Source organism: Cygnus atratus, chromosome 14 (assembly GCF_013377495.2).
Source record: "Cygnus atratus isolate AKBS03 ecotype Queensland, Australia chromosome 14, CAtr_DNAZoo_HiC_assembly, whole genome shotgun sequence".
Classification (NCBI taxonomy): Eukaryota; Metazoa; Chordata; class Aves; order Anseriformes; family Anatidae; genus Cygnus; species Cygnus atratus.
In genome coordinates, this window is record NC_066375.1 from 7,156,565 (window position 1) to 7,171,214 (window position 14,650).

Sequence of the window (14,650 nt, forward strand, 5' to 3'; positions counted from 1 at the left end):
CAGCTTCCAGCCACCCCCTTCGCCGGGCTCTGCTTGTCCAGAGCAAATGCAGGCAGATTTCCCTGTTGACTGCAGGGATTTTGTTCATTCAGGTGGATCCAGGGGGAATATTGACATGTTTGTTTTATTTATTTTTCCGCTAGAAGCTGCACGTAGGTCTGTCCCATACGGATTAACCTGCAGGCCGGTCACTCCGCAGCCAGCTCCCCGCCTCGCTCCCCAGGGACCAGGGCTCGCGGTGTTGGTGCCCCTTCCCCGGGAGGGCTGGCAGGAGGGCAAGATGCCCTCACATGGAGCCAGGGCTTGAACTTTCTCATTAAAAGCTCCCTGAGCTATTCAAGTACTTGCACGGTTTTGCAGCGTCATGGGTGCCGGCTGGAAGCAGCTCCAAGTTTCGGGGGCACCCAGCTGAGCCGCAGAGCAAGGCTCTGCTCCTGCCCACAGGTGAGCTGGTTGCTGAGCACAGCACATCGCCATTTTGAGGAAAAAAAAAAAAAAGGAAAAAAAAATCCAACAAATTAATTCAGTTCACATGAGATTTGAGCTGAACTTCAACCGGTAAAGGATTGAAGGATAAAGCAATGCCATGAAAAAAAGTCTGGTGACACAGCCATGTCTGAGGTTCATTTATTTTTTAAAGGCTTTTTTTTTTTTTTCCTTTTCTCCTGGTTAAAAACAACATTTACAGCAAAGAGGAAGCATCACCAGCATACACACATTTATCCCCAATCCCAGCCGGTGTGGCAGAGCTGGCTTTCTGGATGTCGTCTGCCACCGGCCCAGCGTGGACACGGAGGTCTGGGCTGGATTTTTGCTTTCCAACCCCTGCGGTGGCAACACAGAGCTGAACCCGAGCCAAAAACCTAGTGGGATCTTGAGTGGTATTTTGATCATTGCTTCCCCCTTGCTGTCAGAGGAAGCTGTGCCATGCCTCCAGCAAGATTTTTTTTCCAGAGCTGTTGTGGCGAGGCTGGCACAGCAGCAGAGGGCACAGAAAGCCAGCTCTCATCTCACTCCCAGCCTGGAGAGAGCGGCTGGCACAGGTGGGCAGCTCTCTGCAGCATGTAAAGGGCCCTCTGCTTTCCTTTACCCACCCCTGCAGGCGTCCCCAGGTCAGAATCCGGCCCTCCTCCGGTGTCAGTCCTTGCCCTGAGGAGCTGTGGCCAGAGGAGACCAGAAGGAGAGCACCAACCCAGGGCTCTGCCATCTCGTCCCCGTGCTGCCGTGCCATCTGGGGGCCTCATCCCACAGCTCCTGCTCCGTACGCTCCCCTTAGCACTTTGTGCTCTTCTCTAGCTCTCCACCAGCCCCTGCTGGCCGAGCCCCTCCTGCACCCCTGCTCCTCATCCTCTGTCTGAGCTTTCCTGGCACCGCTGCCCCTGTGCTGCGCCCTCCCCTGCAGCATCTCGGCACAGGAGCTGCAAGCTGGGCAACCCAGCTCACTAGCAGAGAGCTTCCACACGGGGACTGAGCTGCTATTAATTTATCCTGTATTTGTTTTGAAAAGCACCTCGGCAAGGTACACTATTTCCCTTTCCAACTAGAGGCTTAACATCCGCCGTCTTTCTTCTGTCTCAGAAGCAAATCCCCATTTATTTTGCATGCACCCGATTAATCCCCAAGGCACTACACCTAGCGGGCCAAAACGAGAGCTCTGCCTCTGCTAAAACACTTCAGGAGAAAGAGGAGAGGGAGAAACGCTGGGCCTTTAGCTGAAGAGATTGGCCTCAGTGCAGCGGTGTTTCAGCAGCGCGCCAAAGCTCGTGTGCGGGTGTCGCTAGTGCCATGGAGCACAGCGAGGAGGCAGCTTGGACGCCAGCAGCTTTTCTGGGGCTCCTGGACGTCTGCCCGTGGCTTTGCTCAGAGCCAGGCTTGCTGGGCTTGCAAACAGTTCTTGGGGGTCCTGTGAAGCCACCCAGGTCCCTGCTGTGATGCGGGGAAGTCCACCCATATATTGTACAGGTGGCTGCATGGGTATAAGTGGTTTTACTTGGTAACTCCAAGGGGATTCAATCCATCACAAAGCGGGTAGGAGAGACCCAAAGCATCCATTTTGAGCGTGATCACTGATGAGCAGACACGGTGCCCTTCCTACGAGGCTCTTCAGATGCTTTGATCATCTGGGATACTCCCAGGTACAAAACTGATCCACCTGCAGCACTGGCCAATTGCTGCCCCAGTTAGAGCTCGTGTGACTCTGCTGAAGTCAATTTACCAGGCAAACATTTCATTTAGCAAGCAGGCTCAGAATCCCACATTTAAGCATATGTCAAGCCAGCCAGTAGCTTTGTTTTAATTAACTCTCCAACTTTGTGGCTGTCATTTCTTTATATAAATGAGTATGTTCTGCCAAGGGCAGAACACGATCCTGTGCGAGCACCTACAGACCTCTGCTGGGGCACGAGCACTTCTCAAAGGGGGCAGAGGCAAGGAAGGGGCTGGGGATGTTGCTGTAGGGGTGCACATGGCAGCGATGTGCTGCAGGATTAAAGCAGAGGCAGCAGAGCTTTCCAGCCTGGGTGCTCACAGAGAAAGCAGGGGTGACACGTAGCCGTAGCTTTCTTGTAGGATTTTGGTGGCCATGCATTATTCAGCAGTGGCCAAAGCCTCCAGCTGCCGGGGGTGGCTCAGCGATGCTGGAGGTCCCCTCTGCTCTCCGGGCAGGAGTGGAGGCGTTTCACGGGTCGCTGTCTTCTCCGCCCACGAAGGAACAATGGAAGGGAAATCAGCTGGCGACAAATCCTCATTTATAATTAAAAGGGGAGCAGGAGCTGCCTGAACGTGCCTTAACTCGGGAGCTGCAGCCGGCGCCCCACAGCTGGTCCCCGCCAGCAGCTGCCCCCTGGCGGCCCGGGGAACTTTGGGGAAGTTCAAAGCCATTTGCTGCCGTTCTGAGAAATAACAACTTCTTTACGTTGGAAAAGACCAAATATTTGGGTCTTTTTTAGCGATAACCCCAGCGGGACGCTGCGGTGTCACAGCCTTGCTGCTGGCATCAGCAGCGCCGGGCACCATCCCAGTTAAAGGGGCGAGTTGGCTCGTAAATAAGGAGTGGATTCACCCCCCCAGATTTTGGGATATCCCCCAAATTCCCCCAATTTTGCTGCCGCTGGTGCGTTCAAAATAAAAAATAATAAAAATAAGTTCAAAGAAAAAAAAAAGACGTTAAAAAAAAAACACATGCCGAGCCAACCCATGCAGTTTACGGTCCGGTAGAAGGCAGCTTAATTAACCCTGCACTTCCCCGCGGGGCGCTAATTGCGTCGGGGCGCCTCCCGCAATTAGCGCGCGGGCTGCAGGGAGGGGCCACGGGAGGGGAGGGGGGCGTGGCCTGCGAGTAACCCCGCCCACTTTTGGCGTTCCTGGGCGTGTCCCGGCGAGGCCCCGCCCCCGCGCGGAGCGGAGCGGAAGTGCCGGAGTTGGCGCTGCCGCGCGCGGGGCAAGTTGGGCTCCGGCGGGGCGGGGGCGGCTCCGCGCCCCCTGCTCGGCTTCGTCCCCTGCTGCTGCTGCTGCTGCTGCTCCTGCTCCTCCTCCTCCTCCTCCTCCTCCTCCTCGCCGCCGTCCTTCTCCCCGCGGCTCCCATGCGGCGGAAGCAGAAGCGGCTGCTGCAGGCGGTGGGGCTGGCGCTCGCCGCCCTCGTCTTCTTGCCCAACGTGGGGCTCTGGTCCCTGTACCGAGAGCGGCAGCCGGACGGCGGCGGTGGGGCGGCCGCCGGGCAGGGGGCGGCGGCGGTGGTGGTGGAGGTGGGGGCTGGAGAAGAGGCGGTGAGTGGGGGGGGGGGGTACTGGAGGGGTACTGGGAGTGGGAGGGGGGGGCAATGGGGGGGCACTGGGAGTGGGAGGGGTACTGGGAGGATACTGGGAGGGTACTGGGAGTGGGGGGGGAGGGCTGCTGAGGGGTTACTGGGAGTGGGAGGGGTCCTGGGGGGCTCCTGGGAGAGTGTCGGGGGCTACTGGGGGAGTACTGGGAGTGAATGAGGGGGTTCTGGGGGGGGGGTACGGGGAGTGTAGGGGGTGCTAGGGGGTACTGGGAGTCTATGGGGGGAGATGGGGGGATACTGGGAGTGTGTGAGGGGCTTGGGGGGGGTTCTGGGGGTTGCTGGTGGGATCGTGGGAGTGTGTATGGGGCTGCTGGGGGGGTCCTGGGGGTGATTCTGGATGTGTGTGGAGTGCTGGGGAGGGGGTCCTGGATGTGTGGGGGGTGCTGTGCGTGTAGGGAGTGCCCAGCAGTGTGGGGCTGCAGTGGGTGGGGGGCCAGAGCTCAGCTGCGCTGTGTTCTCTTCGTGCATGCCTGGAGGAGGGGCTGAGCTCTTGAGGACCCCCGCCCGTATCTCAGTGTCTGGGGGGTCTCACCTGGCCCCTCTGTACACGGGGAAGGGGAGCAGCAGCCCTACAGCAGCGGGGATGGGAGGTGCGGACCTGGGGGGAGGCAGCCCCCCAGGAGGCTGTGGCAGGAGGGAAGCTGCCCGCCTGGGAGGCTGCCTGCAGGGAGGGAGCCGAGCGCGGCTCCCGTGAGAAATGGGAGCAACTGTCTTGACATAAGCTGAGGAGAGAAGGGGCTCGTGTAGGGGATGGGTCGGAGGTGGAAGGCGAGTACTTTCTTGGCAGCTTATGGATCCGGAGACCAGAGGTCTGCTTGCCTTTCTGGCAGGGCTTGGTAAGGGAATAAAGCAGGATCTTTGCTCTAAGGAGTAAGGAAGGGAAGTTTGCCCCCTCCTTGCAACGGAAGGAATAGTAATTGTGTCTCCCAAGGGCATCCCTTCTGCTCCATTTCTCTTCACCTGTCTTGGAAAGGTACGGGGAACACGCATCACCAGTTACTTCGGGGTCCCCACGGACCTTGTGGCAAGGGCTAGCAGAAAGCACCGGGTGGAGTGTGAGGGCGATGCCTGTGCCCTTATCCTCCTCCGGGGAAAGAAGAGCACGTATCTGTTCCCCCTGGGGCGGGGGATACCAGCTGGGTACCTGCTGCTTGGTGGTATTGCAGCAGACGACTGCGTTCCTTGCTCGTCCCTCTGGGGTAGTAACAGGCGACTTAAAAGGCAAACCCCTCTGCTTAATGAGAGGGACAGGAATGCTAGATCACCCGGGTTAGACGTTTGTAAGCTCAGTTTAGCTGCATTTACTTTTGGCTCTGTAATTGCTTTATCCCATCCTTGGTTTGGCTTTGTACCATTACGAATGATTGGGGCTTGAAAGCCTGAAATGTCAGTGTGTAACTATCGGTTCGTCTCCTTGTTCAAAACCACTTAAAACTCTTAGTTGTCTCAATCTTCCCCTCCTCGGAGACTTGCCATTACGACCGCGCCGTAAAGGTGGAGAAACTTAGTGTGGCAATTTCTGCTCAGAGAGCGAGGAGGCTCCAGGAGCGAGGTGCTGAGGTTGAGCTCTTCCTTCCCAGCAGAAACATTTTTCAAATTCAAGCATTTCGGGTAAGCCCAGACATAACCATGATATACCATGCTGATAGGGGAAGAATAAAGCAGATCAGTCGGTACCTGCCTTAACATGGGATTGTGTAGCAGACCCCAGACCTGCCCAGAAATCCTTTTAATTCCCAGTGATCCTTGTGTGCCCGCATTTCCTGATGTTACTGCCTTACGCTTGTATTTCTGTTGCGTGCAGGCGATCTATTTTGCATGACTGACAAAATTAAGCCCTGTAGGCCACTGCTGCGCAGCTTCAAGTAGGACGGCGAAATGAAGACCAGTGTAAAATCATGCCTCTTCTAGAGGTTGTGAAGGAGGAAGTCGGTAATTATTCTTAGGCTTCAGAGGTCCTTGCTGGAGGTAGCAGTTAACGCTGGTTAAATCTACCAGGGCTGAAAATACAATAACAAGCTGACTTTTTATTTTTCATCTTCCAAAATCGTCCCTGTGCTGCAGGCCTTGGGTCGGAGCAGCTGTAGGCCAGGCGGTTTGTACGGTGCAGTGTGTCACTGCTGGTTTCGGTGTGTTGTCTTCTCGGAATTAAGAAATGTCATATTGCTTGTTATACATAGCGTTCATCCTATTTTTCTTTATGCTATGTCTGTTTGAAGCATGATGGCTGTCAATAAACTGAAATCTACTGTTTTGGGTGTGTGGTGGGCTGGGCAGGAAATGTCTGTGCCGATTACAGGAGAACTTGAAATAAAAGCTCTCTGCTCTTGTGTAAATTGGAGTTGCTGGGTCTTAGGCTGAAGGCTCAACCTTCCTGTCTAATTAATGGGGAACTATGGGTTGCAGTGGGGCTGGCAGTAAAGATATACGTCCATCACATGCATATATTTTTGAAGGATCAGGCCCTGAAATGTTAGCTTGTGTTACACTGAGCAAGGGAAAACAAATCCTGAAGGACAGCTGGCTGTCTTGGTAAAAATAATTTCAGATGATGCAGAATAAAGATAATTTTTTTTTTTTACTGTTGTCATAGAGTTATCTGCCAGCTGACTGCAGAGAGTTTGTCTGCTGGGTGTCCGCAGTTCTGGTGGTTCCCGTCTCTCTCCCGTGGTCCTGACAAATACTCACGGTTTTGGTACTCACTGATCGACTTCCAGCTTGTAGATGAATTTACTGTTTGTCTACTCGTTCACGAAGCTATACGGAGAATCTGACTTCTTAACACCAGTACTCTAGTTTAAGACCACAGGAGGCTGTATCATTAAAAGAATGATATACACAGCAGTCAGGAAATATTTTTTTCTTTCTGGCTTTAATTTGCCTACTTGCACAGGCTAATCTTTGAATTGAAGATGTTTCAGATGTGATACAGAAATGAGCTTTCCAATGAAATCTCTGTCCGTGCTCATTCTTTTGCTTAAATAGTGTCTGCTGTTTGGTAGTTTTATCTTTCAGAGTAACAGCAAAAGGGCAGAAGAGTTTTTAAGAAACAGTTGGATTAAAATGATAAAAAAGCACTTCTTAGAATATACAGTTTCAGTACGAAAACTTTTTAAATTGTGCCAGGAGTTTGTGTAGCAGTGTGCCTTGTGCAGGCTTATTACCTTCAAAATGGCAACGTATCAGTGCACGCTATTTTACTTCATTTAATCTTTCTAGTGGCTGAAACAAACACGTCAGAAATTAAGCAATCAGAAGCCATGTAAATATATCCTAGGAAAGATTATGCTAAGTTGTTTCTGCAGAAGTGCCTAGGTGGCTAATTGCTTCTGTATTTACATGTTGAGGGGAAACACGGTGCCTGAAAATAATGCATTGCCTTAATACTGTGGTTAGGTTGGTGTTCTTCTGTCCTTCTGCTGTCGGGTTTCTTCTTCTGGAGCTCTGCTGGCTGGCTCTCCATCCCCAGGGAGAGGGGATGGCCTCGAGTCGTTAAAGTCCTGCGAGAGATGTCATTAGGAAAGCTGATTCATTGAGTTTCTTTGTACTACACCTGCATGTGAGGAAATTTCCTTTATCATTGTGTATTTACAGTTGCTCATCGGATGATATGAACTAGCAAGTCCTTTTTTCATGGGGCTTGTAACAGCTTTGGTTGGTGTGGTGGCTTTCAATAGGGACGATAGGATCAAGGTGGTAAAATGTTTCTGCTGACAACAGAAGTATTAGCTTAGTAGCTTATGCTGTTGAGAAAAAATGGCAGTATGTGTATATTGGCGTGCTCACGTAGTGCAGATTGACTTCGGTGTAATTTCATCTTTTTTAACAAGCATTCGATAGGTAAAAACATATGATCTGTAGGTGTAGGGGACTGCAAGAGAAATTCAACCTGTTCCTTCTGTCTCCAATCCCCGCTGTCCGCCTCAGAAGCTGCTGGGCATCGTCAGCTGAAATGTTTGATGTGTGGTCCTGCAGTGTGCAAAACCACAGATGAGGTGGGCTGTGGGCTGGCGGTTTATGCTTGGGCTGATGCGAGTATTTATGTGGTTTCTAATCCTCTGCAGATATGCTGCTCTCTACCTGTCTGGTCGGGCAGGAGGTCTGTGTGATGTGCCCTGTTAGGGGAATGGGGCATTTGAACTCTGGGAGAGATTAAGCTTGAACGTCTCCTTCTCTGAATTGCTGGATAAAAGCATTGGAGCAAATTAGCAGCCTTTCATTTTACGCATTTCATTTGATATGATGCATGCTTTATAAAGTCATCCTGTAGCTTGCTGTAATAGTAATTTGTGTTCTATAAATTCACTCGCGAGCATGATGGACGTGTATAAATCACATAGCTGATGGTGTGGTGCCCTCTGCTGCCAGCTGTACCTGGCTGCTCCTGGCTCCGCAACGAGACACGGGCTGCAAATGGGATTGAAAAAGGCTTTGCGAGAATGCAGCCCTTGGACAATCTGGGTTTGTAAACTTTGGCTTTCGTGCAATTAGGCTTAAAGCATCCAGGCTGTATTGCTGAAAAAGCAGCCCTGTTAGGGGCTGGGCGGGGAGCAGCGCGGTGCTGCCTGCCCAGCTGCTGCTGCTGCTCCTCCTGTCCTCTTCAGCAGAGGAAGATGATCGGCTTTGCCATCCCGGCCTCAGGGCAGCACTGAAACTGTCACCGATTGTCAGCTTCACGTCGCGGCTGGCAAGCGCTGGCCGGGAGGGGGGTGGCTTAGCAGGCTTCCCCTGCTGCCAAGGCTTCGCGAGGGCTTGGGGAGAGGGAGAGGAAAACCTTCCTGCTCTCTGCCAGCCAGAGGTGAATACAAAGCCAACTTGTCCTGCTTCCCGTGCTGATGTCTTTGGCAGCTAAACTGGTCGTGCCATAGACCTCGCTGCCTGGCAGCTCTCTGCCCTCTGCGGGATGGCTGTGTTATCCCTTCTGTTTGCTGGTTGCTTATCTGCTGATACAGAGGCAAACTTTGGAAACCTTATTTTGATAAGCACAGAGTTAAACAGTTGACAACTGAGGGCTAAAGTGCAAGTGCTCGAGATAAAAAGCACTTTTTTATGCCTGATTTCTAGTATAGGCTACTGTAAAGTTCATTATTTTGGTGCAGCTGCAAAATGAGCAGTTTCTCCTGGACCAGTTACGTGTGGTACTGCAAAGTGAGCTGAAGTGAAAGCCCTGTTTCCTTCTCCAAAGGAAGGAGAACAAGGGTTTGGAGCACATGAAGTGGCTATCCCGTCTTGCAGTCGTGAAGTTCAAAGTCCAGCTGGGAGGGGACGTTGGCTAATAAATTATGGCTCTCCCTGGTCTTGTTATTCCTTAACTGGTGGTCTTACCTGTGATGGTAACACGGAGCTGAGAGCACAAGCAGGCTGTGCTCTAGCTCCTACGCTGCATGAAGATGAAAGGTGTGTTATATTTGCTGTTCTGCTGGGGTTCTCCTCTCGTGGAGCAGATGCTGTTACCAGCCCAGCCATGCCATGGCTAGCTGTTCAAACGTGCTCTGTCCGAAGCTCTTAAAAGCTGTGATGCGTAATTCCTGTACTTGAAGGAAAATTGTGGCAGGAAAACTTTCTGGCTCCTGACACCCCGACTGCTTTGTAGGTCACCAGTGAAAACTGTAATCATACAGAACAGCGGAGCTGTTTGTCTTTCCCATATGAATGGGGATCGGATGGTGATACAGCGAGATTTGTGAGCAACTCCACTTACAAATACCCTGTCAGGCAACCGCCGTGCATTTGACCAAGTGGGCTGAGAAAATAATGGGAAGCTTCTGACCACCAGCAATGTGTTGAAGTCAGGCAAAAATGCTTTCTAGCAGACCTTTAGTTACATAGTGCTACCTTCCACTCCCTATTTAAATACAATTGCAGTCATCGCTATAAAAAGATAAGGAGCAGCCGTTAAGCTTGCTGTCACTCTTGTTTGCTTCCCTGGGGAGCCACCTGTAACCTCGCTTGCGTCATGTAGGAGCAAGTCTGGGTTAACACAGAGGAAGCTGTTATCCTGGTGTAAGAGCAACCCTGTGTACTGCTCGTGTCTCTGCAGCCCTGTCCCGACCCAGGCAGCACAGTCCAGTAGCCCTCAGGCTCCCCCTGAAAAGTGCAGAGCTGCTGGGGGGAGTTAGGAGTTGGTAGGAGGTATTGCTCTCTGTGCTTGAAATATCACTGGGGGGGGGGGGGGGGGGAACACCTTGTGCTGCAGAAATGCATTTGGAGCTCCTGTGAAAGCAGGTGTTCCTACGTGCTAGCTTGGCATCGTGCTGAGTACAGCAGAGCTGTCGTTTGTAGGCTTTTACGGAGTGCACCCCAACCAGCATGTAGCGTGCCCAGTTTTATGGCACAGTGTGCTTCAGGGTGGCAGAAATGTGTGTGAGAGCAAAGCTGCTGTGGTATTTACTGTCAGAGGACTTTGCCTCTCTCCAGGGTCCGTCATGCCTCGTGTTTTCCGTGTTATCTCTGTAGAGCGACCTCAGTAAGTTGTGCAGCTTTAAATAGTTTGATAACATAAATATTGCATGATACTGTGCAGACACAGGGACAGAGGCGGCTGCAGTAACTTGGTGCATATGAAATCCTTGAAGAGTAGCAGAGAGGTGCTTTAAAGTTAAGTGACTGGAATGCATGTGCACATTTTCTTCTGGATCATCTTTACTGGAAAACTGGAAAGGAATTTTTCCATAGCTGAGTGGATTGAAAACTGGAAAAATCTGGTGGGATATACTGGGATGGTAATGTGCAGCTTGGCCTGGGAGTCCTCTGCTTCTAGGGAGAGCTATAAGAGAAACTCTGACTTGACTTCAGATCCCAGTTTGTTTGCAAAACTGAGAACTCTCAATGTTTTTTAGCAGTGAACGGAAAGCATGAATCTGTTTATCTGATTTTAGACTCCTGAACGAGTCCTGATGCTCAAGTAGCTTTCAAGTGTATAACGGTGATGCTCTATTCCCTAATCCCTAGCAGGTGCCTCCCCCCTCCTTTGTTTTTATATTTTTTTGTTGTTTGTCATGAAAAAAACTTTCAAGCTTTTCATTGTCTCCTTTAGAGTTTCCTTGTGGTTTTATTTTCAGGTCTGGCACACTGCTCATGCCTTTTAACAATCCAGGGAGCTAGAAGTGTTACTAGTCCTGCTTTATTCAACTTGAAGCATAACCCCTCGGTGGTAATGGTATCTCTTCTGTCAGTATAACTGACACCGTGGTGTTATTTGCTGCATTTTGTGTTACCTTGCCTGGATAATGGATAGGTAACAAGGATGGGAGTGTTTATCTACACGGCTTTGTTACGAACATAAGTAGTACTGGTTATCAAATTATGGCTGACGTGTCAGACTGTGCCTCTTTTGTTAGCAGATTTAATGGGTCTGGCCACGATTACAGAAAGCTACAGATAAGTAAATCGATGTGTAGTGCAGTTAGCAGGCTGCCCCTCCTTCCCAAATGCTTGGGTAGTGGAGTAACCTCTGCTGAGCCTGAGATCTGCTGGCAGCTCTGCATCCAAGTCCTGCATGCCCCCGAAAATATCAGAAATATGTCACTTGACAGTTCTGCTTATTGTTCATAAACGTGATAAAGCTTTAAATTGCAGCTTCAAAGAAGGGAGGTCTACCACATCTTGGTCCTTAAATCTGCTTTTCTTTCTAAATAATTAGCTCTTTTCCCTGCCCTTTTGCAGTTGCTTCATTTTCTCTAATCTTAGCTCCAGGGTTAAAAGAGAACTCTCTAGAGCATATATATCTATAATTAAGGCTTTTCAACCACAGCTACAGCGGAGCATAAGCAGCGCTCCAGTCTTGCCAATGCTCAGGGAAGAAACTTTTTGTAGTGGAAAAGCTGCTGATTTTATTGGAACTGAACTCTTTCAGTTACCCCACTCGTGGAGTTCCATCTGATGCTATTTTGTGCCTTCCCACTTCACTAAGTTACCTTTTTCAGGTCGATGACATTTTCTGTAGCTCACAAGAGAAAAGTTATTTATTCTTCCTGTCGCTTTTTTGGAAGCACAAACTACCAGCTACAGCAATTAGCGTCCATCACTGGTGTATTCAGAAAGCTTAAAATATCATGGAATTCATTTTTAAGGCCTGACTTCTTTGGGTTTTGCTACAACTCTGTACAGGCATCTTAAGGCAAACTAGGTTCTCCTTCGCTGTACCGAAGGGTGGTGGTGTTCATCAGGCTTTTGTCTCTTGGAAATCATGACACGAGCACATGAACATGTTGCCAGGATGATGTCTCCTGTTGTCTAGGTGCTCTCAGATGTCTTACAACTACTGTGAGCGAGAGCCTACTTAGAGGCAGCTACTAAATGGTAGCTGATGGGCTTGAAATTTGTACTCTGCAAAACGTGGCTTGTATTTCTGTAGCCTTTGATTTCCTTTATTGTTGAGTCAAATTAAAATGACAGACATAGTGAGGGTGTCAAATGGAAAACCCGTTGCAAGAGAGCTGTTGTAACAAGTGTGGATATTGTGACTCTTCCCTTGGCAAGAAATACAAAATAAAGGGAAAGAAAATGGAGTCAGCTGAGACTTGAATGCAGAGCAGCACCCACCCTTTAAGTTCGCTCAGTGTTTATTCAGTGACTGTCTTCCAGTCTCAACCTCTTATTAATCTTTCAGCTGCAATACTTTTTTTCTCTCCAATTAGCACAAGAAGTAGCAGAAAGTAACTTCTAAAAAAATCGTCTCAAGGCGGTGGATGCTGGCATCCTTTCCCGTTACGCTGAGCGTTGCCTCTGCAGTGAGGTCACTGATTTGTGCTCAGAGCTGCTCCCCTCAGCACTGATGTGTACTTCTTGCATGTATGTCATGCTCAGCTGATGTAGCAGTGACTTGACACGTTTCCCTGATGTAGCTTTTGAATACAAAACTGTCTATTCTGTGTGGTTGAGGGTTCGCAAAGTGACCGCTCAAGCCAAAATCCCAAAAAGCATTGCAGTGTATTTTTTTAAAATGCATAGGAATTCCAGTTGTTTATTGAAATAATGACCAGCCAGGGTGTTAAATTTCAAAGGAATGGTGAAGAGTGTTTTTTTTCAGGTACAAATATTAGAACTTCCATCTTAACCTTGCATGAACTCTTTCTGCCGTAGAACTTCTATTCAGTAATAAAAATAAAGGAATTGCAAACTAATAACTAATTAGTCTGTCTCCTGCAAGAACTTTCTGGATAAATAAAATCTACATCTGTATATGACTACTCTTTACCCAAGTTCTTTGAAGGAGAATGGAGTTTTTTCCTTTGGTCAAAGCCTCACCGTGATTTAGGACTTGGGATCTTATCTGGAAGCACTGTTAGCTGTCTCTCTCATGGGTAGAGCTGCTTTGCTTCCGCCCTGTTGAGCAATTATTTTTACAGGGTTGGGTTGTTAGAAAGGGTTCTGCTCTGATTTATCTCCAACGCCTGAAATCCTTTGCTTGCAATTGTATGTGCAAACTAAGGTGACTTTTCAAGGGTAAGTCATCTCCTCCATCTTTGCTTATGTTTACATAAGAAGATCTAACGTTTAAAATCTCTAATAGCCTGTCTTGTTTTTCCAAAGCAGAAGATTGTATAGGCTTGTCTTTGCGTAGGTTACTTGTGTTCAAAGTCATTTGGGAGGTTACTTTTATCCAGTTCATGACACTAGCAACAGAACAATTTTTCTCCATGATGGAGAAGAGGTAATTTGTTCTTCCTTGAGCATACCTAACATTTCTTAGTCTTTAGATGAAGTCCTAAGAAAAAAATTTCACAGAGACTAGCAAGCATGAGCAGTTGCTTAATGAATAAAACAGGTGAAACAGTGTGCGAGTGTTCTTAATGTTTAGACTAAAGTTTTCAAAGGTGTCTTAGGGTGTGATGCTCCTTTGAAAAATGAGAGTCTTAGTGACTTTGATCTAGGGTATGATACAAAAATATGGGATGCCAGACCTGGTTATGTATAAGATTATTTGTTCTTTTTTTTAAAGAAAGAGCAGTTCCTTCACTTCTGCTCAGACTGACTTTAATCTCAACTCTGCTTCCTTGATAGTGGCTCTCTTTAGAAACTGTACTTTCAACTCAGATAAGTAAAAGCAAAAATATATTCCTTCACTAAAGAAAATCAGAACCCCCAAAGGTAGGTAAATACAAGTGTAACTCTGGAAAGGGCTTCAATTAGGCAAGTGAGTTACTTGCTGTAACATTACAGAAGGTCACTTAAATTTATCCAGACTGCCAGTTCATATTAAATACTACTTAAGATTATTCAGTATCTCAAAAAGAAGTGAACGCTGATTATCTTTTGTCTTTTCATTTATCTTGCACGTGATCGGTTGTCAGGGTTTAGTGTGTGTTAGCCAAGTAATAAGGTCTAACCCTTTTCTCACTTGTGCATATGTTAGTTTTGCTTAGCCACCAATACACTCTGACCTGCTGCTCTTCTCGTATTCTTAGGCTGCAGCTTGCTATGATGGAAACAGCAACAACAAAAAATTAGTTTTAGATGCTGTCTAACTTTTTTTGTGATGTTTTGGAATCTGTTTCAAGGAATTGATTTTGCCTGCAAAAAAAAAATCTCACTTCAAAAAAGCAGCATCTGTTCACAGGTCTCCTTCACTGTGGCAAAGAAGCAATGTTGGCACAATTAAACTGTTTAGAATGAGACTCCTCAAATTTGTTTTGTTTGCCTTGGACCGAGGGCATGGAATTAAACGGTATAAACATCTGCAAAGTATTGGAAGACCTCTGTTTTTGATGCAGAAATCTATTTGTATAGAGAGAGACCAGAAGACTACCAAAATCATTCTTTGCTACCATTTTCCTACTGCTGCTGCTACTTTGGAAAAGTGGAGGGGAGGTCAGCCTTTAAGGAGTA

General features: G+C 48.6%; 1 protein-coding gene across 1 annotated transcript in view; it reads left to right on the forward strand.

Annotated features, from left to right (window-relative positions):
* The first annotated feature begins 3,392 nt into the window (after positions 1 to 3,392).
* Positions 3,393 to 14,650, forward strand: part of GALNT10 (polypeptide N-acetylgalactosaminyltransferase 10) — an 86,368-nt gene continuing 75,110 nt past the window's right edge. The window contains exon 1 of the mRNA XM_035559830.2: positions 3,393 to 3,764. Within this exon, the coding sequence (XP_035415723.1) occupies positions 3,582 to 3,764 (183 nt within the window). The 5' untranslated portion in view covers positions 3,393 to 3,581. The remainder of the gene's footprint in view (positions 3,765 to 14,650) is intronic.